The sequence below is a fragment of the Biomphalaria glabrata genome, chromosome 13, assembly GCF_947242115.1.
Source record: "Biomphalaria glabrata chromosome 13, xgBioGlab47.1, whole genome shotgun sequence".
NCBI lineage: Eukaryota > Metazoa > Mollusca > Gastropoda > Planorbidae > Biomphalaria > Biomphalaria glabrata.
Genome location: NC_074723.1, coordinates 16,225,830 through 16,253,785, shown reverse-complemented (window position 1 = coordinate 16,253,785; position 27,956 = coordinate 16,225,830). Strand labels below are relative to the sequence as shown.

The following is a 27,956-nucleotide window of genomic DNA, read 5'->3' as shown; positions in this document are numbered from 1 at the left end:
TCAGCAATATTTAGGAGCGATCCTTTTTTTTTTTTTTTTTTTTTTTTAATGTTTATTTATTCACAGATCTAGATCTATAGTAGTGTACCAAGGTATCATTGACTCGATTCTTTGATGCGTACAACTTTTTGTTTACACGGTACTTCTCTAGCAATCTTGACGCGTACTACCTGGTACACTATTCATTCTTAGATTGGAAAAACTAATAAAAGACAAGCTCTTTTTTTTTCTTTTTTTAGTATTTACTTAGAAAGTAGAGCCACATTTAGACGAAAGCATGAAACTAGCAACTGAATCAAAAAAATATTTCAGTAAAAAACATTTTCAAATAGTATTTAACATTTAGTCTCATCCTAGAAACTTAATTCTGGTCGCCTGTTTCGTTCTTTTAAAAGTAATTAGTTTGAACGTTTTCCGCATTTTCCAAATTCCAGTACATTTTGATGAAAATTAAATTATTAATAAATTATCACTATATATATATATATGGTGGGTTTGGCACAGAACAAACTAAATGACATGACGAAGGCAACTCGTAGGACGATTCCAAACTGTTTATTATACATTAAAGACCTGCAGCCATCCATAAACACATGGTGTAGAACCAGGCACAAACAGGGAGTGGAGACGACGTAGGTCCAGTAGCGTACGGACACTACAGCGACAGCGACAAGAGATGCCGATCGAATGGACAGTGCCCACGTTGGTCTGCCTTGTTATGCGCGGACATAAGGTGCCATCTAAGGGGAAGGGTCACGTGGATAACGGGGTGGCTGGTGTTTTCTGAAAAGGTATCCACTCCACTACACACACACATATATATATATATATATATATATATATATATATATATATATATATATATATATATATATATATATATATATATATATATATATATATATATATATATATATATATATATATATATTTACATAATCTGTTGGTATTTTGAATCTCAGTAAAGCTTGAAGATTTTTTTTATTTAAACATGAGTGAAATAATTTAATGGCGTACTTTTTAATATGAAATTAATAAACAATAAGTGATATGCAGTAGACCTTGATATTAACCAAACTGTTTAGCGAAATTTAATTACACTTTACATAAAGGTATAATATTTTAGATCAAGTTCTAAATCAACAAGCTTTCATTAACATTGTCTTTTTCTCGACTGTTGATATCTATTCAGCGTTAAGGACGTTTAAGTTCTTTTTTTTTCCTCATCCCGACTTTATTTATGTCCTGAGTAGCCAGTGCTACGCGGCTATGTTCTGGAGCTCTGGTGTTTCTTAAATCAAGAGAGGGGGGGGGGAATTCTGAAACAAAAGAGAAATTTTGTTGATGAGATAATTTTAACGAGTTTGGTGTGAATCTGTGTCATTTATTTCTAGAGGAGTTTGAATGGTATAAAGTCGTGTAGTCGTATTTTCTAGTTTGCACTGGAACGGTTAAACAAAAAAAAGAAAAAGCTCACAACTGTCCAGATTGACTTCTTAGGGATTGTAGAAGTACCGAAAGCATAAAGATAAGAAAAAAACTTTAAAAGGGAAGACATTAATAAAATCTGGGCAAATTTTATCATCTAGCTTTATAAACATTGTCATAAAGAATTAATCACATCTATGTAAGCCTATATATTTATCTATGTATGTATGTGATCTATCTATCTATGTATCTATGTATCTACCTATCTAATACTTAAAACTTACTGTTATTAGATTTAAGTTCTTTTGTTGACACAGTTGCAGGCACGGGCAGCATCTAATCTTTGTGTACAGCAGTCAGCTGTGTGCTCAATGTCTTTGTCTTCATGCTCAATTGTTTCATCTGTCTTAGAGAGCGGTTTCTTTGTTTCATTCTTACGAATAATTATGGAAGCATCAATATCATCGTTTTGCCTGGAGATGTCATGGAGACTCGAAATCTTTTGTTTATCAATCACTTGAGTGCTAGAGTCTCCATCCTCTGCTGCTGACAAATCAAAAGCGTTAGCTAAGATTTTTTAAAAAGATTCTTAATAGTTTGACTAGCAACGTGTAACTAGATCTAATACAAAAATTAGCATTGAAAATTAAAGGCTTTACAGTAAATGTGTTTCATTTTCCTTCTCTTTTGAAATAAATTTTGGAGTTATTGTCGTAATGTAGCGTTAAGTTTGTAATTTAATTAAGTAAGGGCTACTTATAGGAGTTCTGGGACCAGCGGAGTCGCCTCTAACTATTTGTTTTCAATGACAATAAGGCCGATACAATATAGTATACTTCAGTGGCGTAGCTACCAATGTGCGGGTGGTGCGGGCCGCACAGGGCACCAAGTGGAGAGGGGCACCAAAATTCCCACAGTGTGTATTAATTTTCTATTTCCCTGAGCGTTTCAGTAAAAACGACTTATTGTATGGACACGAATAAACATAAACTACTGTATTTTAAACGTGAACTAACGATGTATAAACTAGTCATGTCACTATTTTGTTTCACCTCCATGACTATTTCTTCCATACAATGTAAGCTATAGAACAGTTTGAATCTAATTTACTAGATTTATTTCGGACACACGGTACATGTTGTTACTACACTGATCGATGCTCTGTAATATAAAGAAGAAGATAGGCCAACCTTTTTTTACTTCATTGTTTTAATCTAGATATTGGTTTAATCTAGATATTGAGTTTACAAATATATTTCTAAACTCTAGCTGTAAACAAATGTCTTAGTTTATTCATTTCTTTATGATTCTTTATAGTTTAATTTGTAATGTCAATATTTTTAAATAAGCTAACCTTTGTTTTCTACAAGTTTTTTTTTTAACTAACTAGTTAATTGTAATACTGTAACGTTAACAAAATGATGAACAATGCTCAAGACTGACTAGTCTGGCTGGCGCCTCAAAACCCTTTTAAGCTCAGACGGAGAAATCGGCATCTCTGGTTATGTCCGGTCTGGGTAGACTATAAGGGCCCCATACCCAGATCTATCGGGGTCCCTCATTACCGACCCATCGGTATAACAGAAAATGGCATCTGATGGGTAGGACTTTAGTGTAGTTGATGCCAAGTTTTGGAGTATGGCAGGTGTTAATCGCCTTTTGGTGGCCCCCTCTTGCCCTATAAGGGACATGCTTATTTGTGGGGCCGGCTTCTCTTCCACGGAGGGCAAGTACTAATCCTTCTAATTGGGATTCTGTCAGTGGAGAGCCCAGCTGATTTTGACAAATTGACCGCAATATGGAGGAACGATCGCATTTTTATGCCGCTCCTCTCTCTCTACTGTTGCACTAAGATTGTGATGGGTAGCCTATAGTCGCCACTTTTATAGCGCTCATAGGCCGTAAGTACCACCCTCTCCCTCCTTAAATGTAAAGGGGCCACGTTTGTTAAGATTTCAGCAGCGTTTGTTGAGCTTGTCCGAAAGGTGCCACAAATGAACCTTAGTGCCTGTGATTGTACTCGGTCGAGTGATTCGAGGGCAGTTTTACTAGCATATACTTGAACTGTATAGCTGTACTCAATTTGTGATCTGACTGCCCCTAAGTACAATGTGCGTAGCATGTCAGCTTTGGCGCCCCACTTTGTGCTGGCCAGCTTTCTTAGTAACGCTAACTTCTCCGAGGCTTTTCTTTAAACTTCCTGGACGTGCTGGAGCATTGACAGTTTTCTATCCAGGGTCACCCCTAGATATTTGGCGTGTTTTCACGTTGGAGTCGCAGCCCACCGAGTTGAAGCTCGAATGGAGCCTTAAGAATGTCGATCCCTAGGCTAAACAGGGACCAAGTCGTTTTGGCAACGTTTATCTGAATCTGTCATTTGTCACAATACGAGGAGATGGTTTGGAGGTCTGCTTGTAATGCCGCCTGCATTTGGTCGGCTTTCTTGCCGTTTGACAAGAGGACAATGTCATCCGCATAAAGCAGTTTCTTGACCGCAGTAAGGTGCGTTTCTTAGATTTCTTAAGTCTAAAGAAGCATCGAGACCATTTCAAGTCACATCATTGCCAGAGTCCACCGACTATAGGCGAGCTGTTATTGGGTATGAATTAACTGAACAATTAAACGCAACAAAGCGAGATGAGACGGTTATCATTGAATCCAGAAAAAAATGATGAGGCCGACATCCTGAAAAGAAGAAAATACTTCAATACCGCAGGTTCTAGAGACTAAAGGACAGCACACAGAATTCATACTGAAGAAGCAGAACCATCATACAGTATAAACAATACAGAAAGCAGGATAATAAACTCTTGACTGAATGACATTGGAGATTGGCCTGATGTCATTACAGGTAATATTCGCATACACCTTGTCACTCAAGGATCTGAAACAGTTCAGCATATGGACAGTCAATTCAGAGAGGCGTATAGACATCAAGAATCAGCAAAAGGAAAGGCTAGAAAGCTTTCAAAGGTTTGGTTTTTCCGGCAAATGTCAAACGGCGAGAAAGTTCTTAGAAAGTGAATGTGTTATTCGCTAACAAAAGAATCCTTATTTTGCTTCCCCTGCATACTCTTCTCAACAAGATCAAGTACCAAATCTTCATTTAAATCCAAAGATGGATTCAATGAGTGGTGGAGGTTATCCCCGAAAATAGAAAAACATGAGCTCACATTCACTCATCGCTTGATTGGAAGGAATTTGAAGTTTGCCTGAGAGTAGGGAACAATATTGACAACAAGGCCCAAGATTTAATTATACAAGAGACGAAAACCTGGAGAGTTAGTAAAATTACTATCAAAGTACGATCCACTGTTGAGGGAGCATGTGCTTCGAACTAAGCTTTGTTCCAGACCGAATACATACACAAATACAAAATGAATTTATTACAATATTGGGGGATCACGCTAAAAAACAAATCAAACAGCAAATAAAACAAGCCAAATATTTCTCTATTATTTTTGACAGTACACGTGAAATCTCAAAGCTGGATCAAATTTCCCACATTTTACGGTATGTTGTCATGGATAATGACGGGGTGCAGGTTCGTAAGTCTTTTGTTGACTTCATCGACACAAAGGACAAGCATGCTGCTGTAATCGCTGAGATGATTCTAGAGAAATTGCGTTCGGATGGCTTAGACATAATGGACTGCAGGGGTCAAGGCTATGATAATGCTGCGGTCATGAAAGGTCATTGAGGTCAAGAGAGAATTAACAATATTTGATTAATGAATGCATATTATTTTGAACAAAAAAGTAAGGTTTTGCAATGTTATTAATTAGTTAGTTTTTTGTTTATTTCTGGGGGGGGGGGGCATCAAGATGAGGTACCGCACCAGGCATCATATACTCTAGCTACGCCACTGGTATACTTGTTAGTAAAAAAAAGGTCTTATAGACTGTTATGAGTGGCATTCACCTAACCTTTTAAAAAGATTTATTTTTATAGTTATAATTCTAGCTTAACAAACATTGTTCTCATTGATAGAACAGCCTTACTAATATACAAAACTTTACGAAGGTGGAGAACTAGTCCTTATTGATGGAATAGCCAACCTAATACAAATGTGTTACAAAAGTGGAGAACATGTCCTTAATGATGGAACAGTCTACTCAAAATACAATACCTTACTTAGTCTAGTGTGTGGGACCTCAAGGTGCAGAGCTACGTATTATTCTGAATTGCTTGTAGTTGACAAATCTTCTTGTTAAATATTGAGAAAGCCACATTCATTTTATTTTTTATTAGCTGTGATATAAATATTTCTATGTGAGAATTATCTCAGTTCTACATCTTCATAATCTAACAGTTATGCAATTTTTATTTATTATCTAAGTATATTATTATCATATTCATTTGCATTTTATAATCATTATGCATTTAATTGAAAGTATTGCATTAAATTCTTTTTTAACGGGGTAACCAGAGACATCTTCTTTCCCAAGGGAGGACAAAAAAAGACAAAGTAAACTTAAAAAACTGGACATATTTTTCTTTGATGAAAAATAAAGTAACAAATACACACAAACACACACACACTCATATATATATATATATATATATATATATATATATATATATATATATATATATATATCATGGGCGTAGCCAGGATTTTTTTTCGGGGAGGGTTTGGGGGGGGGGGGGGATTCCCCCCCCCCCGACCCCCCCCCCCCCCCGCGGAAAAAATTATATATATATGAGTGTGTGTGTGTGTACATAATTAATCTTTATTACATCTGACCCTTTCGGAAGACGTTTATTGTTCATTGTAGACTCCCCGTCCTTGCTAGCAAGAGGGTCTGGGGGAGTTCGCAGCGCTCCCCCAGCGCGGGGCGAAGCCCCGCCGCCGGGCACTATTTCTGGTATTGAAAGCCAACAAAATGCATATTCTGAGGTATCTACAGTGCATTATCTTGCTATTAAAAAGTTTTATTTTAAAAACCTAATGTGCTATTCTTACTGACTTAGACCCTCTCGCGCCGTTCGGCGCATTTTCCGGCAAGCTGTTTCCGCAACTCTTATTTTGCGTAATTCATTTTGTGTGAGAACATGTCCCGCAAAACCTCATGCGACGCTCTGTCACAACCTTACTAAGGATTCGACTCCCAGTTCGGCATATGATTTCTTTGATTTAGACCCGATCTCTATGACTGACTCCTAAAATCTGTCTTGGCCATCTTTGTTGAGATACATTTAATGATTTTCAATTTCGGCAGAAGACTATTCACACTTTATTAATGGAGCCCAAGCCACTGGTAGAAATTTGTAACCTTTCTTGACTACGCTCTTGGAATTACATGCCTGTATTTCGCTTTAGATTTTATATCGAAAAGGAAAGTTTTTTCGTCAAATCATCTGTTGAGGGGTTTTAAACTAAGAAATCTCTGGAGTTTTTTTTTGTTTTGTTTTTAATTCAAAACCCCATTTAGCTACAATCATAGAATTTGGTGACTATAGTTTGCTTTAAAATAATATTGAAGAGAGAGGTTTTCAACTCTAAACTCTCAGTAGGGGAATTTTAAACTCAAAACCATCTGGAGGGGTTTTAAACTTTAAAGAAAAAGCCATCTGGAGGAGGGGGATTTACACTTAAAACCCCTTTGGCTACGCTCATAGATTTTATAGTGTGTAATTTGCTTTTTTTTATATTGAAGAGGTACTTTTTAGCTTCAAACCCCAACTGGAGGGGGGGGGGTTGAAACTCAAAACCCCTTTGGCTACGCTCATAGAATTTAGAGTGTGTAATTTGCTTTTTTTTATTTTGATGATGGGGTTTATCGTAAATTTTGGAGGGGGGTTTAAAATCAAAATCGTCCTCAACTGTGCTGTTGGAATTTGGGGATTGTTGTTTCCTTTTTTTTTGTTTTGTTTTATAGAAGAGGGGGATTTTACTGCAAAAACCTCTGGTAGGGGGTTTAAAATTCAAAACCCCCTGTAGGGGGTTTTAAACTCAAAGCCCCCTGGTAGAGGGATTTGTATCTCATAACCCCCTGATAGGGGTTTTTCAAATCTCGAAACCCCCTGGTAGGGGGATTTAAACTCAAAACCCCCTAGTAGAGGGTTTTTAACTCAAAACTGCCTCGGCTGTGCCGTGGTAAGTGATGATGTAGTATTAAAATCTCACCTAAAATAAACAAAATGAAAGCAAAAATCAGTCACTTAATTCCGTTCCCCCCCCCCCTGCCGGGGGGGGGATTTCATTTCGGGGGGGGTTTGAACCCCAAGAACCCCCCCCCCTGGCTACGCCCATGATATATATATATATATATATATATATATATATATATATATATATATATATAATAATCTTTTATTGTCCGTACGAAAATTTGTCTTACAATTTGTGCATTACACCAAACAAAAAAAAACATTTTAATTTAGAACTATAACAAACCAAAATGTACATTCACGCCAGACTCACTCATAATTTACATGCGAAAAGTTTATATCAGATTGTTTCTATTTAATGATTTGATTGCCAGGGGAACAAAAGAGTGTTTGTGTCTGTTTTTCTTTGCTATCGGTGTCTTGTATCTCTTTTGTGATGGTAAAATCACAAACTCCTGACCCAAAGGGTGATTTTTTATTCCTAGAATCTTTTTAGCTTTATTATAGATGTTTGGCTCAAACAGCTGTCCAAATGGGGTTTGTTTTTTGCCAATGATTTTACCAGCAGCATTTAGGATTCTATAAAGTTTATTTTTATTTTTAATACTCAGATTGCCTTACCAGGAAGTGATATTAAAACTTAAAATATTGCAGATATGAGCGTGATAATACATAGCCAAGCCCTTTCACTAACATTAAACGAGGACAGTTTTCTTAGTAATTGTAATCGTTGCTGCATTTTTTTGCTGATATAATCAGTATTTGCAGTAAAATTTAGTTTATTGTCTAGGATAGTACCAAGGTATTTAAAAGTTCGCACTATTTCAATAGTCTCCCCAGCTACAGAAACAATATCATTTTCCTTCTTTTCCCTACGAAAATCGATTATCATTTCTTTGTTGTTGTTTTTTTACATTTAATAATAAAAATTATCTTAACAGTATTTTTCAATGTGTTCTATTTTTCTGAAATACTCATTTACGTCTGATCTCTCTGAGAGCAGGGCAAGAAGAGGCGCATCATCAGCGAATTTTGTGAAAGAGCATAAAGGACTATCGGAATGAAAATCATTGGTGTACAAAATGAACCACAATTGCGAAGTCACAGCCCCCTTCGGCACCCCTGTGCTAACTATGCGTGCGTTTGATATATATTAAAACTAGGCTTATCTTGTATTTGATAAAATTGAGTAGATACTGTAAAATTACTATATTAAAGTATATTATATAGTATTTCTCAGGCAAAGAGACATCCAGTTACTTAATTATCTTCGCAAAAATATTTAACGAACTTTATGTGCAAGGATTTTCTTAAAGTATTTTGAGATAAAACATAAATGGGTCTCGCTGGCCAGTCTCGTATGTTTACAGAGGGAAAGCGGTATTTCAGTTTTAGCATCAAATAGCATGCGGAAATGCAAAGCCACTACTACGCTGTGGCCGGGGGTGCTATGTACTTTTACTACTTTAAGTAACACGTCTGTTTAGAATAGCCATGACTATAAGAACAAATGTTCTAGAAGGGTATAAAAAAAAAGACTTTTTTTCTGGTATAATAATTGAGTATAATTGAATAAATGCGTGTTTAAACCATAAGATATGATGGATTTAAGTAAATTTTAATTTCCAAGAGAAATAAGAAACAGAAATGAAAACGAGGAATTTCTTCAATTTCAGACTAATGGCAATGGGCACGACACTAAAAAGGATGACTACAAACACTCTTTAAAAAAAAAAAAAACAGGGGCGCCGCATGATTTTTTGCAAACGGGGGTGCAAGTTTCCACCTAGCTTGTTACGGAGAATATTAACGAAAAGAACTTGAAACGCCCATCAATACGATATAAAAAAGTTCCTCTTTCAGACCTTGTGATCTATAGGGTAGATGATGTAAAGGTCAACTGTTTCTTTGGCTAACGGTTAACGGAGGTGTCATGTGGCCAGCACATTGACTAACCACCTTTACGTTTTCCCCAACTAATGTCAAGTACCCATTGGAGCTGTGAACAAATTATTTACTGTTCACGTTGTTATGTTTATCCCTAAGGTCGTTCAAACAAAACTGCAAAAGTTAACTGTGGCTGCCGAAACTGACAATAACGTTACTAATGAATTGCTTCTCGTCGTGATGGACAAGCTGGCGATGAACGATTAGCATGTTCAATTTGGTTCTTAATTATGCCAATGAGACTGCTGATGTGCTATAGAGCAGCCATTATGTTAAGTTGGATATACTGGTTCAAAAACAGATGAATAATTGACGACAATGAAAAGACAATTCAGAAGCACACGAGGAGCAGGCACTTACTACACATGCGCAGCTAGTCTGGTTTCACTTACAGTCGTTATTTTATAATCCGCCAATCAGTCCAAGATCTTCACAATGTTATGACTTAAAGGTGAAAGGATTCGCATTTCTCAGTCCATTGTGTCTCATACAAAAGAGATAAATTTAACACCAACACTCTTACTTGAGACTCTACTTAAGAAATAGTCTTCTTGATGACACCACTTGATGTCTAAGATTTTGATTATCTAGACTTCCAGACCACAATTAATTATATGATTATATTTTGAAAATTATGATGGTCAAATCATAGTTCTCAGTGTGTGTCCAATTAGGAGTATTTTTTTTCTAAAAGACATACATATACTTTTCAAATTTCTAAGAATATTGTTAGAGCCATTTTCGAGATCCCTGTCCACCTACATTTTTGTTTTATTGAACCAATGAATAATTTGCAAGCTGTTAAGAGAAATTGTAAAAATGAGAAGCTTTTGTTTCTAATAGAAGTGAATTGAACAGTTATTTGATAATTAAAAATAAAAACTGATATTCTAGGGGTTTTCTTAGTCTCCGTTATTATAGTTATTCCTTTTTGTCTGTGTGTTTGTTTGTTTGTACGATCTAGTTTAGACTTATTTCTCAATGTTTTAATAGGAATGGCATCGTAACAACAACGCGGACTTTTGGTGTGAAATACTTTATAAACAAACCTGCTGTGTAGGATAATATGAGAGAGATGAGCAAATTAGGAATTGGTGAAAGGAAAGTGCGTTTATATGTGTGTGTGTGTGAGAGAGAGGAGAAAGAGAGAGAGTCTAAAGGCAGAGACAGAGAGAAAGACAAGAGACAGTGAGAAAATGTAGAGCATTGTAAAAAATGTTCTATGAAATATACAATCGAACTAACCTTCTTTGGTGGCTAGAAATGGAACATTCTCGTCATCCTCTGACTTGTCATCTTCCTGTTCCTCTGTGATTTCGTTAGTTAATAACGGTTTCTCGCCAATATTAACTCGTATAGATGTATTGGTTTCATTGTCCGTACTAAAACTTGACATAATTTTTCTAGCTTCATTTTTTGATATATTTCTTTTTTTTTCCTTCGTCACAGCTGTGTCGACAACAGACTCGTTTGTGGTGGGTACTTCCGGCAGGATACTTCTGTTCCTGAGAGTCTTTTCCTCCTTTTCAGAATTTAAATGTTTTTCTGGAGTTAAGTTGTCTTTAGAACCCAGATGGTTATCAGCAAGTTGTTCTGCATCATCTTGCTTAGAAACAGTTTTTTTGTCAAACGGATGGTTAACACCAGTTTCTTTAATAACACTTTGCTCAGCTAAACTATGTTTATCATCAAGTCGTCTACCATCATGATGTTTAACATTGTGTTTAGTATTATGCAAATCGGGATAAACTATCATTGGCTCGTGTGGTTTATCTTCAGATGGGTTAACATCCGATGGTGAGACATCTAAGGATTCAGCGCCAGATAATTTTCCACGTATTTTACTAGGAGAATCGACATTTGATAGTTCAACAACATCGGAGTTTTCATCAGGTGGATCTGCACGAAGTGGTTCATTTGCATCTAAGAATTCGATTGTAAGAAAAATGCATACTTCAATGAATTACAAAACCTTCCATGCTAAAACTTATTTCAAATAATATCATAAGCAAAACGAGGTATAGATGGAGGGGGCTCTTTGTTTAAATGTTATGCAATTAAAAATGTAACAAGAAAATATTTACAAAATACTTATGACAAAAAAGCAAAGCCTATATCAGATGTAATTGTATCAATTTGTTTGGATCAGTCATGTAATTAAATTTGTAATAGATTAAGACTAACAATAATAAATCTGTGCGATTAGAAATATTTTTATCTATTGTGTTTTTGTTTAGCGCTATTTCGTGCTTTTAGCTTTCTCAATACACTATGATCCTACCACTTGTCTGGACCAGTCGGGAAAGGGGGCAGAGGACAAAGTAAAGCATAAAGCTAATTATAAGTAATTCAACTTATACCATCACATCAGTGAAGTACAATGTCTTTCCATTGTTCGATAAAAAGAAAATAATTAATTAATTACCAATAGTTAATTAAATAATTAGTTTTTTAAAATTGATTTTTGTTTGGTCAGGTAAAAGAAATATGTGTGCAAAATTTCAGCTTGATCCGAGATTAGATTTGCGGAAATAACTTGTACTTTTTTTTAGGAAAAAAAAATTCAAACTTTTTCCCAGACAAATAACTGACAGACAGAGTGAGTAAATATAAGCTTTGTAAAAATGAAAATAAGAATATAAAACGTAGCCTACATTAATAAATACATTGATGAAAAGAAATATAGTTACATAATGTAAGGAAGAAAAGGGATTAGGTATATTTGGTCGATAGCTAATAGAGAATGTAAGTAGGTAGGTAATGAAAAGTACAAGACAAAACTGATTTTTTTACCCTTTCGTTCCTTCTTTCTATAAGTTCTCAAAAATGACCATAATCTTTTTTTTTCATGTTTAGGTATGCATTTCCATAGTATCGCAAGAATTATAAAAGCTGTCATAACGAGTAAAGCCACTGAAATATATACACAAAAAATACTTTATAAATATCAAACATAAGCCTATATCGAAAAATACAATTAATTTTTTTTTTTGATGGAAAGACCAAAATGTATAGTATTTCTTCATGTTTTTTTTTTATGAACGATTCCACAAGGCACTATGCCGGTGGGGGGGGGGGGGTGCAAAAAAAAATCTTAACTGACACAAAATGTTGGACCTACACCAGCTTTTTTCATTTATCATCCTTCCCCCCACATCGACAAAAGAAAAATTACGTTCGCTACCCCCAACCCTTAATGGCTAAGTGCGGAGTCTGGAATAGCGCTTTTCTGAAACTGGAGTTTCAAAAATTCAGTATCATATCGTCTACAGCGCACATTTAGTCCCAGGAATAAGAGAGCAAGTCAACTAAAGTACAATTTTGAAGTACGGGAATGGTTTAACTCTTAAGTGTGCCAGACAAGTATTAGAGTATGTACATTTGTAGTGGACTTGGTCATCATAAGATTCATACTCGTATTTACCAAGACCTCTTGTAGCAGATTTGTGTACGCAGCAGACGTCAGCAGAAGGATGCGAAATAAAACCGTTCAGCCGTAAAAAAAACGGGTTCACTAAAAAATTGCATTAGTAAAGATGTATTGAGATGTATTGAGATGTATTGAGATGTATTGAGATGTATTGAAATGTATTTTCAAAATAACGTTTAGAATCGATTTTTGTTGCAGATTCCTCTCAATTTAATAATTAAAATTTTTAAAACTTTGTTAGTAATTTGTTTTTTTAATGATCAGCACCCAATAATAGATTCATAACTACAATGCAACAGTTTGTGCTGGAGAGAAGGGCCACCTTTGCACCCCATTCCTCGTCATCACATCGCCCTTCTCAATGGAGGTGCGTGTGTTTGAGAAACCTTGATGTCGATACTCAATCCCAAAACCTAACCCAATAGGGCTCCTAATGGTCGCTATCGATTATGGAATGTCAGGAGAGGAATTATAGTTGCAGCTCCCGGTCCACGCATTTCCGTTAGAAAAAAAGTATCCCAATGGTCAACGGGATAATGGGGATCCCTTTGGCACTCCGATTCCTTAATTGACTTTTTGAAAGGTGCAAAAAATGTTCGTAGAATGTTTACACTTTTCGGATGTTCCCTTAGAGTTGAAGATAATCTACTTTCTAGCTCAAACCTCCTGCAGGACGACGGGGGACGGAAGCAGGCAGGGTATGAACCCGGGACGATCGAGATGACCAAACGACAGTCCAGCACACGTGTCGCACGATTAAACCGATCTACATTTTGGAAACCCATGTTAAGTATCAGAAAACATTAGGTAGATGTGTGAAATGTTTCAAACAGCTGCTCTATTATAGATTGATGCGTTAGAAGAAACATTTTAAAAATAGTTTTCTTAAAACAAAAAATGATATTGTCATATTTAATACAAAGAAGTGTACATTATTAGTTAATATTTTATTTATGGAATTAATAAACAAACCAACTAAAAATGAAAGAAAAAACTTTGAAATTTTCCTGGTTGTCCAATACTTTCATTATTTGTATACTAGATATACCAAAATGTTTGCTATTTCAATTGTATAAAAATCTCATAAATTATTGTAAACCAGATACCCATTTCCCCCCCCCCCACCTTCAAAAAAAGACAACTTACCCAACAATTTATGTGTAGTTATATCTTCTTTCTCTGAGGACTCTTTATTAAGATTACCAGCTTTAGGTATGTCTTTGTCAGCTTTTCCCAAATCGATCAGGCCTGCATCTATAGCTAACGAGAAAGTTGTTCAGGTGTTAAATGTGATTCTTAATTCAATACTATTAACATGTTACGAACTGGGGTGCAAATCGAAAATAATTTCACCTATAAAAAAAATTAAGTTGTCAACAAAGCTGCCAGTATTGTATTAGAGCAGTGTTTTTATGGGGCGCAAGGGCTGAGTGGTATAGCGCTTGTCTTCCAAACGGGTAGTGCTGGGTTCGAATGCTGGTGAAGAATCCGTTTTTTTTTAATTTCGGGATCTTTAGGACGTCTCTGAGTCCACCCAACTTTACTGGGTACCGGGCATTATTTGGAGAAAAGTAAAAAAAAAGGGGGGGTGGGTTGGTTGTTGAGCTGGCCACATAACACCCTCATTAACCGTGGGTCACAGAAACATATTAATGCACGTAGTTAATTAAATTTTTAACAAAATTACAAAGATAGTTTAAGTGGAAATACAAACTCAGAATCCGCCCCGAATTGATCCTAACAGGCAGGTAATAAGACAGCTTTTAATATTTTCAGGAAGAATATCACTAGCCATAAACTAAAAACAATCAAAAACCACAGGCGGATCGGTTGGGGGGGGGGAGCAGTAGGGTCGAATTTTAGTAGACAAGTCACATAATTTGTAAACTAATTCTTTACTTATGTTAATAATATATACTGATTATTTATATTTTAAACAATGTTTTAGATTATCTCGTAAACCCTCTAGTATGTTGACCGATTTTAAGGGGGGGGGGAAGAGGGTTGATTACGCCGATCTCGCTGTGGGAGTACTACGCTTCGAGTTGGGAAGAACTAGCTACATATCTACATGATATAGTCTACCCTTTGATGGTCAAAGTTTTATGCATAAATCATATTTTATAAACAAAATTAGCTGAATATCTTTATAATATATATAATAATTTATATAATATAATTTTTATATTATATCGCTCCACTTCTGGTGTGTCGACCGATTCGGCGGGGTGGGGGCGATTACGTCTACCACCTTCCCAACCAGGGGCGGACTGGCTATATGGGCAAACGGGCAAATGCCCGGTGGGCCGGTCTGGTCGCGACCAAAGAAAAAAAAAATCAACGCAAACAAATTTAAAAAAAAGTGACAGCAGCAAGACACAAAGGCCCGAACACGTTTATTGTGTGTTTTTTTTTTTTAATTCTTATTACAATTAATTTTGTTTGAAATTCATCAAGAATATAAAAAAAAAATACACTATACACTGTACGTATTATCATTTGCAAAACGTTAGACTTTCTGCAATGCACGAGCGGCATGGACTGCTTTGATGTCTTCGAGGTTGTGTTTGGCCTAATCATTTTGCTGTTCGGCATGGGCCTTTGATGTCATTCCCATTTTTTTTTATTTCTCCTTCCCTCCCCCGTCTTTTAATGGTTCCAATGAAATTTAACCAAAAAGAGGGATGAGAGAGGTTAAGTTAGAAAACATTGATATAACGCAGCAAAAAAAAAAAAAAGATAGTCGAACAATATTAATAGAAATTAACTTTAACACATACACACAGCCGCGAAATTACAAACCACCCAACTTATTCACAGCTCAATAGGGGTATAAAGCTCTACTTTCTGCGATTTGAAAACAAAAAGTAAGTTGCTTTTTGTTTATTTTTAATAACAGATTTAAAAATACTACACTTAAGGCTTACAAAAAAATATTTGATTAAAAAATAAATCTAGTTCTAAATCAATTTTAATACTATTATAAATTATATCAAATTTATGCTTATTAATAATAATAAGGCTAGTCTTCAAGTCCGAAGATTAGTGAGGAATGCAGTATTTAAAGTGGCTGCGCAGCCCCAGCTGAGACCTACATATTTTGTCACATCCAGGGCAAACATAACTATTGTCCGCAGGTGGTCGATTTAGATTTTCTTTTCGCCGTCTGCGTTTGTCCTCGGCAGCAGACTTTCTTTTGGTCTCAAATGTGTATCCCGCGGCCTTCGCGAGTGACCCCCAGCTGTCTCGTTCTGAGGCCGCATGCAACCAGGTGCTCTCTTTTATGTCAGCCAAGGAAAGTTGACGCCTAAGCTGGTCTTTGAAGCGCCTTTGTTACGTCGACCACCTTTTAGCTCACCAAAAAAGACTGCCTTTGGCATTCGTTCGTCTCCAATACGGGATACGTGCCCTACCCATCGTAACTGAAGTTCCTCTATACTGTCCATGCCGGCGTTCGCTGTTTGTAGTGCGGTCTTGCCACCGTATGTCCATGATAGAGCGCAATCATCTTTGGTGGAAGCGCTCAAGAAGTCTTAGATGTTTCCTGTACAGTGTCCATGTCTCAGAGCCATACAGAAGGGTTGAGAGAACCACTGCTTGGTAGACAATGTAGGCAGACGGAGCGATCTGTTCCGCCAAACTCTCGCCTGAAGCGTCCAAAAGCGCTACTGGCCCTGGACAGACGGTTATCAACTTCCCTTGAAAGTGAGATTTCATTTGACACAATACTACCTAGATATGTGAAGTGGTCTACCACATTAAGGGGCTGTCCGTTTACGGTGATCCTTGGGGCTGAGTATGTTTTATTGGGTGACTTCTGGAACATGACTTCTGTTTTCCCGAGGTTTATAGATAGACCGAAAGAGGCGGCAGCGTATGCAAATTCGTTTACTGCGTTCTGGAGGTCATGTTCATTGTGAGCTAGCAGGGCGCAATCATCGGCATAGAGAAGGTCCGTTATGACTATCTCCTTTGTTCTTGTATGGGATAGTAGACGTAGAAGATTGAACACATTGCCGTCAGAACGAAACCGGATATAGATGCCTTGGTGCAATCGCTGCCTCATTTGACCCAGCATTACGCCAAAGAAGATAGCGAATAGAGTAGGAGCAAGTACACAGCCCTGCTTCACGTCATTTTCTATTGGGAAGTTATCAGAAAGGGCACCACTGTGTCTGATCAGGCCTCTTAGCCCCACGTGAAGCTGCTTGAGAATGGATAGGAACGTAGATGGGCATCCCAGCCTGGCTAAAATCCTCCACAAACCATCGCGAGTGACCGTGTCGAAAGCCTTGGTGTGGTCCACAAAGGCAGCGTACAGGTTTATGTTCTGCTCTTTGCATTTTTCTTGTAATTGTCGCAGAACAAATATCATGTCAGGTGTACCTCTACCGGCTCTGACACCACATTTGGCTTTCAGATAAGACCTAGTCCACTAAAGAGTGGGTTAGTCGGTCGAGCAACTAAGTATGAATTCATTAATGATAAAAAAATTACAATAATTTATATAGCGCTGTCACATCTGATATTTAATGAAAGGAGATTTATATTTAAAATAATGGGGCATGGTATATTCCTATACAAATGGCATTTTTGAGAATGTACTAGGAGGAAGCAAGAGCTTTTCAAATTAAGTAAGTGCCTGTCTAACAGTTCTACTTTCTCTTATCTTTTAATGGAATGGGTTGCCTGAGTCAGCCAGGAAAACCAATGATTTAGCATATTTTAAGTCACAGATCAACTTACATGACTACATTGACACATGAAATGCGTAAGACGTAACAATTTTTTTTTGAAGAAACGTCTGTAATCTATAAGTAATAACAAAAAGCTTCAAAGTCATAAGGCTGCTATTGCATTGTTTATAGTTTTCAGACTACATACATGTATAAATAGAATACATTATGTAATCCTACGAATGCATACATCCAGTTTTCGATGCGTTATAAAACTTTATATATTTTGTAGAGAATTAGGCTTATACCTATAATATAAACATATGGGCGTAGCCGGGAGGGGAGGGTCTTCAAACCACACTTGCCTCAGACCTCATTGTCGGAAAGGCAAACTTTACTTACTGCCCCAGTGCAGCCAGCTTAAGCAAACTAGTCACCAAATTTCATGAACGTAGCCAAAAGGGGTTTTGTGGTTTCCCTTCCCCCTCAAGTACAAAAACTAAAGCAATGGACTCCATTGAATAGCAGATTTGGTTTTTGAATTTTTTTAGCGAAAGAGTAGCAGGCTAATTGCACTGTAGATACCTCAGAATATGCATTTTTAAAGCTTAAAATAACGGAAATAATGCTTGGTTCCGGGGTTTCGCCCCGGACCCACTGGGGGGAGCTCACAGCGCTCCTCCGGACTCCCTAGCTGCCCTTTGGCGGTGTGTACTGTCTTTTCACTAATAATAGGAAGAGAGTATTCTAGGCTAGAAAAAAACGTTTGAAAGAATGAAAGATCAGAATATAATGAAGATTAATTACATACACACACACACTAATATATATATATATATATATATATAAATTGAGGAGTGGGGTAAAAATCCCCCCCCCAAAAAAAAAATATGACATTCCGTTTGTGGGCCGGTTTATATGGTAATGCCCGGGCCGATTTTGATACCCAGTCCGGCCCTATTCCCAACCCTAACCCTTTGAGTGGGGGGAACTGATGATTGAGAATATATGGTTCATTCTGAACCTGGTTTATCTGATGTTAATGTAACGCATAACCTGTTCCTGTTGCGACTTGACGGCTTTTGTAAGTTTGTCTACTGTGCTGTTCGAGATGCGGAAAAAAATATGTGGATTCAAACATTCTAGAACAATAGATCTGTTTCACTTATTGATCGTTTTCTAAAGGGCCAATCTCTTAAGAAAGAAACTTTTCTTTTGGTTAAATCTCTATATTGGAATAATGTATTGATTATTGTACTGCACATGCTTAATATGAAACAATGGTTAGTAAATGTTTTAAAATATATTCGATTTATAAAATATGCTAAATATATTGTTTCACTTTTTAAGCAATAATAAATATTTATTTTAAAACGTAAGCAATAATAAATATTTTAAAATTTTACAGGAAAATTATCCCCATAAATAATGGGCTATGTTGCGTGGATTCGTTTCATTTATTTGGTTTAAAACTAGAATGAATAAATTGAGCCGGAAGTACCTTTTCCTTTTATATCTAGTACCTTTTTTGTTGCATTTTTCAGTTCTCATTTTTAACTAAGTCTGTGAATTTAAAAGTATCTAATCTAAACAAATTCTGCAAAAAAATACAAGGAGTTGGGATCAAAGGTTATAGAAAGAAAAGACCTGAAACAAGCGTCTTAAACTACACATTTACAGTACTTAATTTGACGAGTCTTTACCCAAGATCTGTGTATTTATTTTTAGAACTAGCTTATTTCAAGTACACGTTAATTTTCCGTTAATTTTCCGATACACAATTTCACAAACAAAATAATTGTCGAAAATTTGAGTATTCGTTTGTTATGAATCTCACAGTTTATTTTGTGTCTGTTCTAGTTTCTTAAAGGTTTCTTGAGTTGAAGGGTTAGTAGAAATAGTACTGACAATACTGATATGAACTTTGCACGTGAATATGACCCGTTTTATGGTCATGTGATCAGAAGCCTTTGTGGACCAGATACAGTGTGTAAGGCAGTGCAGTTCAGTACAGGACGGCGAGGAGACCAGGACTGTTAGTCGCCAATGAAGTCGGTCCTGGTGAAGTCCTCTGTCTACTCTACTGAATCTAGTCTCAAGAAATAATCTAGATTTCTAATAGGCCTATAGATCTAGATTTATATAGATTCGATCTAAAATACAAGACTAGATTCCGCAAATTAATGACGAGTGCAGTGTTTACTACTTACTTGAATGTTTCACGAGTAGTCACATGTGCCCATGTAGTGACATATGCCTACGCCTACGCACTGCGGTTTGAAAGTATAGGCAGAACAGTGAAAGGCGTGACGGTAACGCATAACCTGTTCCTGTTGCGACTTGACGGCTTTTGTTAGTTTGTCTACTGTGCTGTTTGAGATGTGGAAACAATATGTGGATTCAAACATCATAGAACAATAGATCTGTTTCACTTAACTTATTAACATAAATCTACTAATCGTATCTAGGTTTACTATAATATTATTGTAACTCTCTATGGCAGGTGTCACAGTGTTGTGCAAGGGTTATTAATTAGTTTAATAGATGTTATCAAAGCTCACCGATAGACTTGACAGAGACCAGACAAAGGTTAGGACAATGTCAGTTAGGTGTTTGTCTTGTAGAGAGACTGATATGTGGGTCGGGACAGACATTAGCAATGTTAGTTTAGGCGTAGGCTAGATACTCAGCCTATATAGAGTAGAGTTTGGGGCAATCGGGACACAACGCCATGTAGTTTTAGCAGGGGCGTGTGTCGTATGCTAGGCGTTTTCTGGTGAACGACACATACAGACATTGGGAGCAAGTCGCCGAGGTTGGCTCGCGATCTTGGCTCCAAGATGTGTGAGTTGTTTGCCAGAGACAACATGTAGGAACTTTAATTCTTAAGGACCAGGGTAAGAAGAAATGTTTTTATTAGTTATATATCTAGTATTAGATGTTAATTGATTATGAATAAATAGAATGGCGCTTTAGCTAGTTGTTAGCGATATTTTTGATTATTTGTCTATTTAGAGTGACAGTCTTGGCGACTGTCTGAGTCTTAGTGACATTCTGACGGTCAGAGACGGTAGATCTATATATGGTGTATCTTTGCCTGCTACTCAAGGGGATATCACTCTAGTATTGAGCGGACTGTGACGTTGGGTTCCAGGATCCGTGCAGAGACTAGAGAGAGAGAGAGAGAGAGAGACAAGAGAAATGGAAAGTTCATCGTGACCTACAGCCAAGCATCAATGTCTATGTGATTATTAAATTTTAATTCTAGAATCACATGTTATATGTAACTATAGTTGTTAATTAAATATTTATTTTTCATATGCAAATTTGTGTCCAGAGATCATGATTTATATCATTATTGAATATTGTGGTCTTTAATCCATAGTCATCTGTGATGTGTGTGTTTTATCAGCTAAATTACATCAGTAAGAATCACCCTAGACGTATAGCCATCAAGAGCTGATATCAAGATCTTGACAATTGGGGCCTCGTCTAAAGTTTTATTTTAATTTTCTACGACACTTTAATGATGTCTGGGGGCTAATGAATAACTGGGACCTGTTATTTTTCTTTAAGTGAAAATACTTTAGTTATACTTGATATAGTATTGACATTTATTTTTTTATCCATCATAGTATTGAGAAAATTGTATTTTGCTTGTAAAGGTTTGGACGAATATTCACTACTTAGAATTAGCATTAAGTAGAGTTTCTGTTTACACTTGTAATACCATGATTGTATTTTTCAAGATTTTTTTTTTTCTACATTTTGTTTTCTGCCTAGCATTTGTTGTGGTACAGGTGAATTGGCTGTTTGGCAGTGGACGTCACACATGATCTATTTTTAGACTGTCACTCCTGATTCCTGCGCCCATTGTCCTGGGGCCTTCGTGTATCCACGGTTTGAGGGTAACGTAGTTATCTTCAGCGCGTGTTTTTTCAATGTTTAGGTAAGCTGTATGATGTAGTGAGATAGGTGTAAGTTTTCTTGTTTTTATTTTTGATAGGGAGCTTAGGGATTTCATAGAGGTGGGATAGAAAGAGGTGGACATTATTTTTAAAGCATAATTACTGCACTGGGCAGTGTTACATTTATACTGTGCTTATACTGTGTTTTTTGCAGGCAGACAGGGGCGAGTTATTGTTTGGAGAAGGTAGAAGGGGGTTGGACCTGTATGTTCGCGTTGGGCAAACGTATAGTGTCGTTGTCCTCAGTTATTTTTTTTTCTTGCTTTTTAGCTTGTTAAGTTTTGTAGATGGTTAGCCAGGTGAGCAGTACTGTTGGCCAGTTGTTTTTTTTGTTGCCATTTTGGTGTTTTGATAGGCGGGATAGGGGGTTTGAGAGACAGACAATGGCGTTGGGTCATGTAGTGTCCACCCCACCCATGTATTTTAGTAATGCCTATCAAACCTTGTAGTTGTTAATGGAAGTTTTGGAATTTCGTTTCCAGTGCCATGCCAGAGGGCAGGGACATTTGTTTTTCTTCTCCCTCTTAGTTGAGGTCGAGCGTTGATTTTTTTTACCTGGTGTGTCCTTGTTGTACGGATTCATGGTAGTTAAGTCACAGGGTGACGTAATGATTTTTTGTTGTTGCGGCAAGAGTTGTTTTTTTTACAGTGGGTCTCGAGTTTTGTTGGGCCTGGTTTCAGTTTTTTGTATGCCGTCTATTTTTTTTGCTTGAACGTGTTGATGATAGTTGGCTATAGCTCTATATAGAATATCCGACATTAGGTATGTCGTGGATTTTTTTATTTCAGTGAGATGTTGCTGTGTTGACAGATCATCAGTTTATCAAGGTCATTTGATTAGTTTGTTCAACGTTTGATATTACTAAGATGTTAAAGTTTAGGCCTGACGAGCTTGAATTGGTATTGATTTTTTTTTTACATAGATTTTTTTTTGTTGGCAAATATTTGAGCTTTAGCTGAGTTATGGCGATTAATGTACACGCTATCTAGGTAGTTCAGAAAATTGACGTTTTAGGACATTTGTATCCAAGGTGGAACATGAGTTGTTTGTTGAAGAGTCAAGTGAGTCCTTCTAATGGAGGAGAGTGCATAACAGACACTGAAGTAAATGACAAAGCGTTGTTTTTTTTTTTATACGACATGTGTGATGGACACTGGCAGTGAGTACAGCCATTTTACAATTTCTATTCTATTATAGGGATGCTAATGAATTTTGTATTTTCATTTTATTATCATTATGTTTTAGTTACTTATATATTGAATTATACTGTTCTATATTTAGGTCGAAAATAAGATGCAAGTGGAGCTTGCAATCCGAAAAACTTTGTCCATGATTAGATGATATCATTTTTCTTACTTTTAGTTTTATATTAATTCGTGTTTTACTTGCACTCGAGATTTGATTGGCAGAATTGCATGTTCACTTTGATGTATATTTTTTTTGTAAATCTACTTGCAGAGATTCATGACTATATTATTTGATGTTTAAAGTTGAAGTTTGTGACAGTTGCAGTGCAGATATATGAGATGACGATGTTCACATGTTTGTTTTGATTTTTTTTTCTTCTTAATTACAACCACTTTGTTTATGATTTTATAATCTTATTCCAGTGTGCTACAGTTGCCTAAAGACTTTGGTTAGCAATGCTGCATGTGTTCTATAACATTATTTTTATGTCTCAATATAGTTCCAGAATTTGTTCTCAAAATGTGAGGTAGTAGAGGCAGTTTAGACAGTCGCATTAGTGTGACTTTGGTTGCAAATATTGCAACAAAAGTCAAAGGAGAAGGGGAAGATGTCACAGTGTTGTGCAAGGGTTATTAATTAGTTTAATAGATGTTATCAAAGCTCACCGATAGACTTGACAGAGACCAGACAAAGGTTAGGACAATGTCAGTTAGGTGTTTGTCTTGTAGAGAGACTGATATGTGGGTCGGGACAGACATTAGCAATGTTAGTTTAGGCGTAGGCTAGATACTCAGCCTATATAGAGTAGAGTTTGGGGCAATCGGGACACAACGCCATGTAGTTTTAGCAGGGGCGTGTGTCGTATGCTAGGCGTTTTCTGGTGAACGACACATACAGACATTGGGAGCAAGTCGCCGAGGTTGGCTCGCGATCTTGGCTCCAAGATGTGTGAGTTGTTTGCCAGAGACAACATGTAGGAACTTTAATTCTTAAGGACCAGGGTAAGAAGAAATGTTTTTATTAGTTATATATCTAGTATTAGATGTTAATTGATTATGAATAAATAGAATGGCGCTTTAGCTAGTTGTTAGCGATATTTTTGATTATTTGTCTATTTAGAGTGACAGTCTTGGCGACTGTCTGAGTCTTAGTGACATTCTGACGGTCAGAGACGGTAGATCTATATATGGTGTATCTTTGCCTGCTACTCAAGGGGATATCACTCTAGTATTGAGCGGACTGTGACGTTGGGTTCCAGGATCCGTGCAGAGACTAGAGAGAGAGAGAGAGAGAGAGACAAGAGAAATGGAAAGTTCATCGTGACCTACAGCCAAGCATCAATGTCTATGTGATTATTAAATTTTAATTCTAGAATCACATGTTATATGTAACTATAGTTGTTAATTAAATATTTATTTTTCATATGCAAATTTGTGTCCAGAGATCATGATTTATATCATTATTGAATATTGTGGTCTTTAATCCATAGTCATCTGTGATGTGTGTGTTTTATCAGCTAAATTACATCAGTAAGAATCACCCTAGACGTATAGCCATCAAGAGCTGATATCAAGATCTTGACAGCAGGCACTCAACGAAAGACTGGTCGGCAACAGTAAACGATGTATTTATTTAGTATAACTAGTATAAGCATCAACAAATAGTAATAGTTACTAGTTAGACTTGGACGTCTGCTATAAAGTCACAGGGAGTAATATGTCTTAAGTTCTAAGAGTCCTACTTCATACCAGAACACAGAACAGACCACCGACACACTTCCCAGTGTCGCTCCAGGTCTCCCACACAGTTTCCTAGTATCACACAGGACAGCACTCAGCACCAGACTGTTCAGACTCCCATGACTTCTAGCCAGCTTTTTAACAGACCTTCTTGTTTACGTTCACTAGTGCGCTGGTGCTCACCTCAAGCACTGGTGCAAGGCTGGGTTACAACACTACCCCCACCTTAGTCTTTTCGTCCCGAAAAGAAACACGTTCACGGTTGATCAGTGCAGGTGGAGGTTGGTCAGTGGGAGTCACAGATTGCATGGAGCGTGCTTCCCACAAAGCCATCCACACTGTTCTCTGCAGATGCCGCTTTCTCCTTCTCCAGTTGATATGCCTTTGGTTAAGGGGGCGTCGTTTTCGTTGTCTGGCCTTTCTCTCAGTCAGCACCGACGGCAGCTTCATGGCAGGAAGAGAGGCAGTGGATGTCATGGCGGTGGTCATCAAGACCATTGGTCTTATACGTTGCTCCAGCACGCTTTCTCGATGCACCATAGGCCCCCAGGAGGCCAGGTATCAAACACGGCATAATCTTCAAGCGTGTCCGAAAGACATGTCTGTGGGGCACGTGGGCAACGTCCTATGTGCACAAGTTCATCAGCTGCAGGGTTCTTCTGACCACCTTCAAGGCCTCTCTCGCTGGTGAAAACAGAAGTATCGAAGTCCACTGGTTTCAGACCCTGTTGATGGGTTTTTGACATTTGCACTCCCTTCGTGAAGCACCGCATGTACAGTTGTTGCTTACCGCCTGAATGCAACAATCAAAATTCAAGTTCCCCTCGTAGGTAGATCGACAGGGGTCCTTAAGGTCCAAAGTGACAGGCTCTAACGCAGGCTCAAAGTTGTCCTGCTCTGTCCGGGTCGTTTTGACACTCAAAGCTGGTACAGCAAAAGTTTCAGTCGCGTAGCAGACTTCTTCTATTGCTTCAACTGTCTCTTTCTGTTCATCGGCGTTTTTCTTGTTAACATTGACGCATTCTTTGTAACTATCAGTACAGCCACAGTCTTGAATAAGTAACGGTTCATTGTTGTTGAATGATGGACTCCTCTCTCTCTTACTGGATTGATCTGGCCTTGCACGTTACGTATCAGTTTGTCCATAGAATGATTCATCGAATCCTGGAAAGTACAAAGTTCACATAACCAGTTTTGTATGGTGTTCAGCACCTCACAAATATCTGGTTCTATCTCAAACAGGTATGTTTCCGGATCCTCCCCTTCATCAACAAGGGCCTGCCAAAGACTGGCTCTCATTTTTTCTTTGTCACAGAAGATCCTCATCTCCTGTCTCGGAGCTCCTCTTTTAACTGTTTACAGCTAAGTTCATCTAGCTTCCTAAGCGTTGTCATTGTTATCCTTTTGTTGAGATGCCTAAATCCCACTTCGACACCAGTTGTTGTGACTCTCTAAGTTAACGTTTTTGTAACTCTCTAAGGCAGGCACTCATAGAACGTAGACATATTACTCCCTGTGACTTTATAGCAGAAGTCCAAGTCTAATAGTTACTATTAGTAGACTATTACCCGTACCATTTGTCGATGCTTCATTTGCATTTATCATAAATAAATGTGTCATTGTTGTAACTCTCTAGGGTAGGCACTCAACGAAAGACAGGTTGACAAGAGTAAACGATGTATTTATTTACTTTATACCAGAACACAGAACAGACCACCGACACACTTCCCAGTGTCGCTCCAGTCTCCCAAACAGTTCCCTAGTATCACACAGGACAGCACTCAGCACCAGACTGTTCAGACTCCCATGACTTCTAGCCGGCTCACAAGAGTCCTTCTTCCTGTCTCTATGTCTTTCTCTAGTCGTGTTCAGTAGTGCTCAGATGCGCACCATTAGAGTAGCGCGGGAGCGGGGTTACAACAATATTATTACCAGCGCATTCATAAAGGCTATTGATCTATTGTATTAGATTTTTGTATATAGACTAGTTGTATAGATCTAAATATACAAATAAAGAGATGTAGGTTAACTCTATGCGGTGTTAGCGAATAGCGGTACATAAGAAACGAACCTGGGTTTTCTAAATTCTGATACTTGGTATGTAATAGTAAAACAGCACCTACCTAAATAAATCCTAACTAGAAATCAAATACCTATATTTATTGTAGTTTATTTATTTATATTCATAGACTGCCTTAGAGTCTCCCGTGTTTTTTAATATTCATATCGGATGTATGACTGTTTAAACTGCTTGCACATTTAATTTAAAATATTGAATGATTCACTTTCAATTTGGTTTAAATTTGCTTTATTTTTTGTTTAAATCAGTTTTGCTGTAGTGTTAAAGACAACCAAGAGTAATGTTTCGCCATGTATACCCATAAAAAGGTTTAAACTCAAACTGCTACCTACTTTGTGTTAACCTCAGCTCTTGCTCGGTGAATCTGCTTTGACATGCAAAACGACAAGAGTTATGCCGCATTAAAGAGACGTTGTGTTGTCCACGTTCTCTGCAAAACTTCAAAATGGCGGTCTCGTTGTCGTCGTAGAAACAGGACTCGCACATTCCAGAGTAGCAGAACTCAAAGTAGCTACAGCAAGATCCGAATGGAATACACAAATTTGGCTGTCCAGCTGGACATTGTTTTTTTTTTAAATCCTCCATGCTTGGCTCTTGAAAACAAAATCAACAAAACTTGATGTAGGCCTACTACTAGAGATCCAAATATGAAAATCTATCTATCTATCTATCTATCTATCTATCTATCTATCTATCTATCTATCTATCTATCTATCTATCCATCCATAATCCATTTATCTATTTATCTATTTATCTATCAACCTACACATCTGTCAGTCTGTCTGTATATTCATCTATCTATCTATCTATCTATCTATCTATCTATCTATCTATCTATCTATCTATCTATCTATCTATCTATCTATCTATCTATCTATCTATCTATCTATCTGTCTGTCTGTATGTATGTATGTCTGTCAGCCAATCTGTCTTTCTGTCCATCCATCTTTCTAACTATCTAATCTATATCCCCCTCTCTCTCTCTCTTTTTCTCTCTCTCTATATATAATATATATCTCACACTCTCAATTTCTCTCTCTGAATGATACCTACCTACGGGCGTAGATGTCAAATAATCAACTAAGCATGTTGCTATAAACAGTAAAATAAATAAAGAATTCACAACGCTGCTACGACTTGTACAAGTCACACATTTTTGAAAACACAACATCCATTTCATCTTGATACTACCTATTGTGATGAACACACAACCTAATGAGCCCAGAAGCAAGAATTTAAAAATCAAAAGGTAGGCTACTGCGTATCGTATCATAAATAAAATTGTTGCTTATGTCATAATCTATATGTGCAGACTGCACTAGCTTTTGCTAATTGGTAGGAATCCTTTTTTCCTCTTCAGCATAATAACGGGTAAACCCATAAAA

General features: G+C 37.1%; 1 protein-coding gene and 1 long non-coding RNA gene across 5 annotated transcripts; one reads left to right on the top strand and one right to left on the bottom strand.

The window, feature by feature from the left end:
- Positions 1-23: 23 nt before the first annotated feature.
- On the bottom strand, positions 24-27,935 carry LOC106074415 (uncharacterized). Of its 4 annotated transcripts, none has more exons than XM_056007792.1 (7): positions 27,625-27,935; positions 26,904-27,164; positions 14,066-14,179; positions 12,283-12,402; positions 10,735-11,388; positions 1,713-1,971; positions 24-1,319 (listed from the first exon to the last, which is right to left on the bottom strand). In XM_056007792.1, the coding sequence occupies exons 1-6, from the start codon at positions 27,842-27,844 to the stop codon at positions 1,724-1,726; spliced, it is 1,617 nt and encodes a 538-aa protein (XP_055863767.1). In that variant the 5' UTR covers positions 27,845-27,935; the 3' UTR covers positions 24-1,319; positions 1,713-1,723. The 4 variants fall into 4 exon arrangements, with proteins under 4 accessions (XP_055863767.1, XP_055863768.1, XP_055863766.1 ...); XM_056007793.1 differs by having other exon boundaries at positions 10,735-11,412; positions 26,904-27,201; positions 27,625-27,934; XM_056007791.1 differs by having other exon boundaries at positions 10,735-11,412; positions 27,625-27,934.
- LOC129922297 (uncharacterized) lies at positions 20,098-24,182 on the top strand. Its single transcript, XR_008774261.1, has 2 exons — positions 20,098-23,753; positions 23,872-24,182. It is a non-coding gene; the product is annotated as an uncharacterized LOC129922297 (long non-coding RNA).
- Positions 27,936-27,956: the final 21 nt, after the last annotated feature.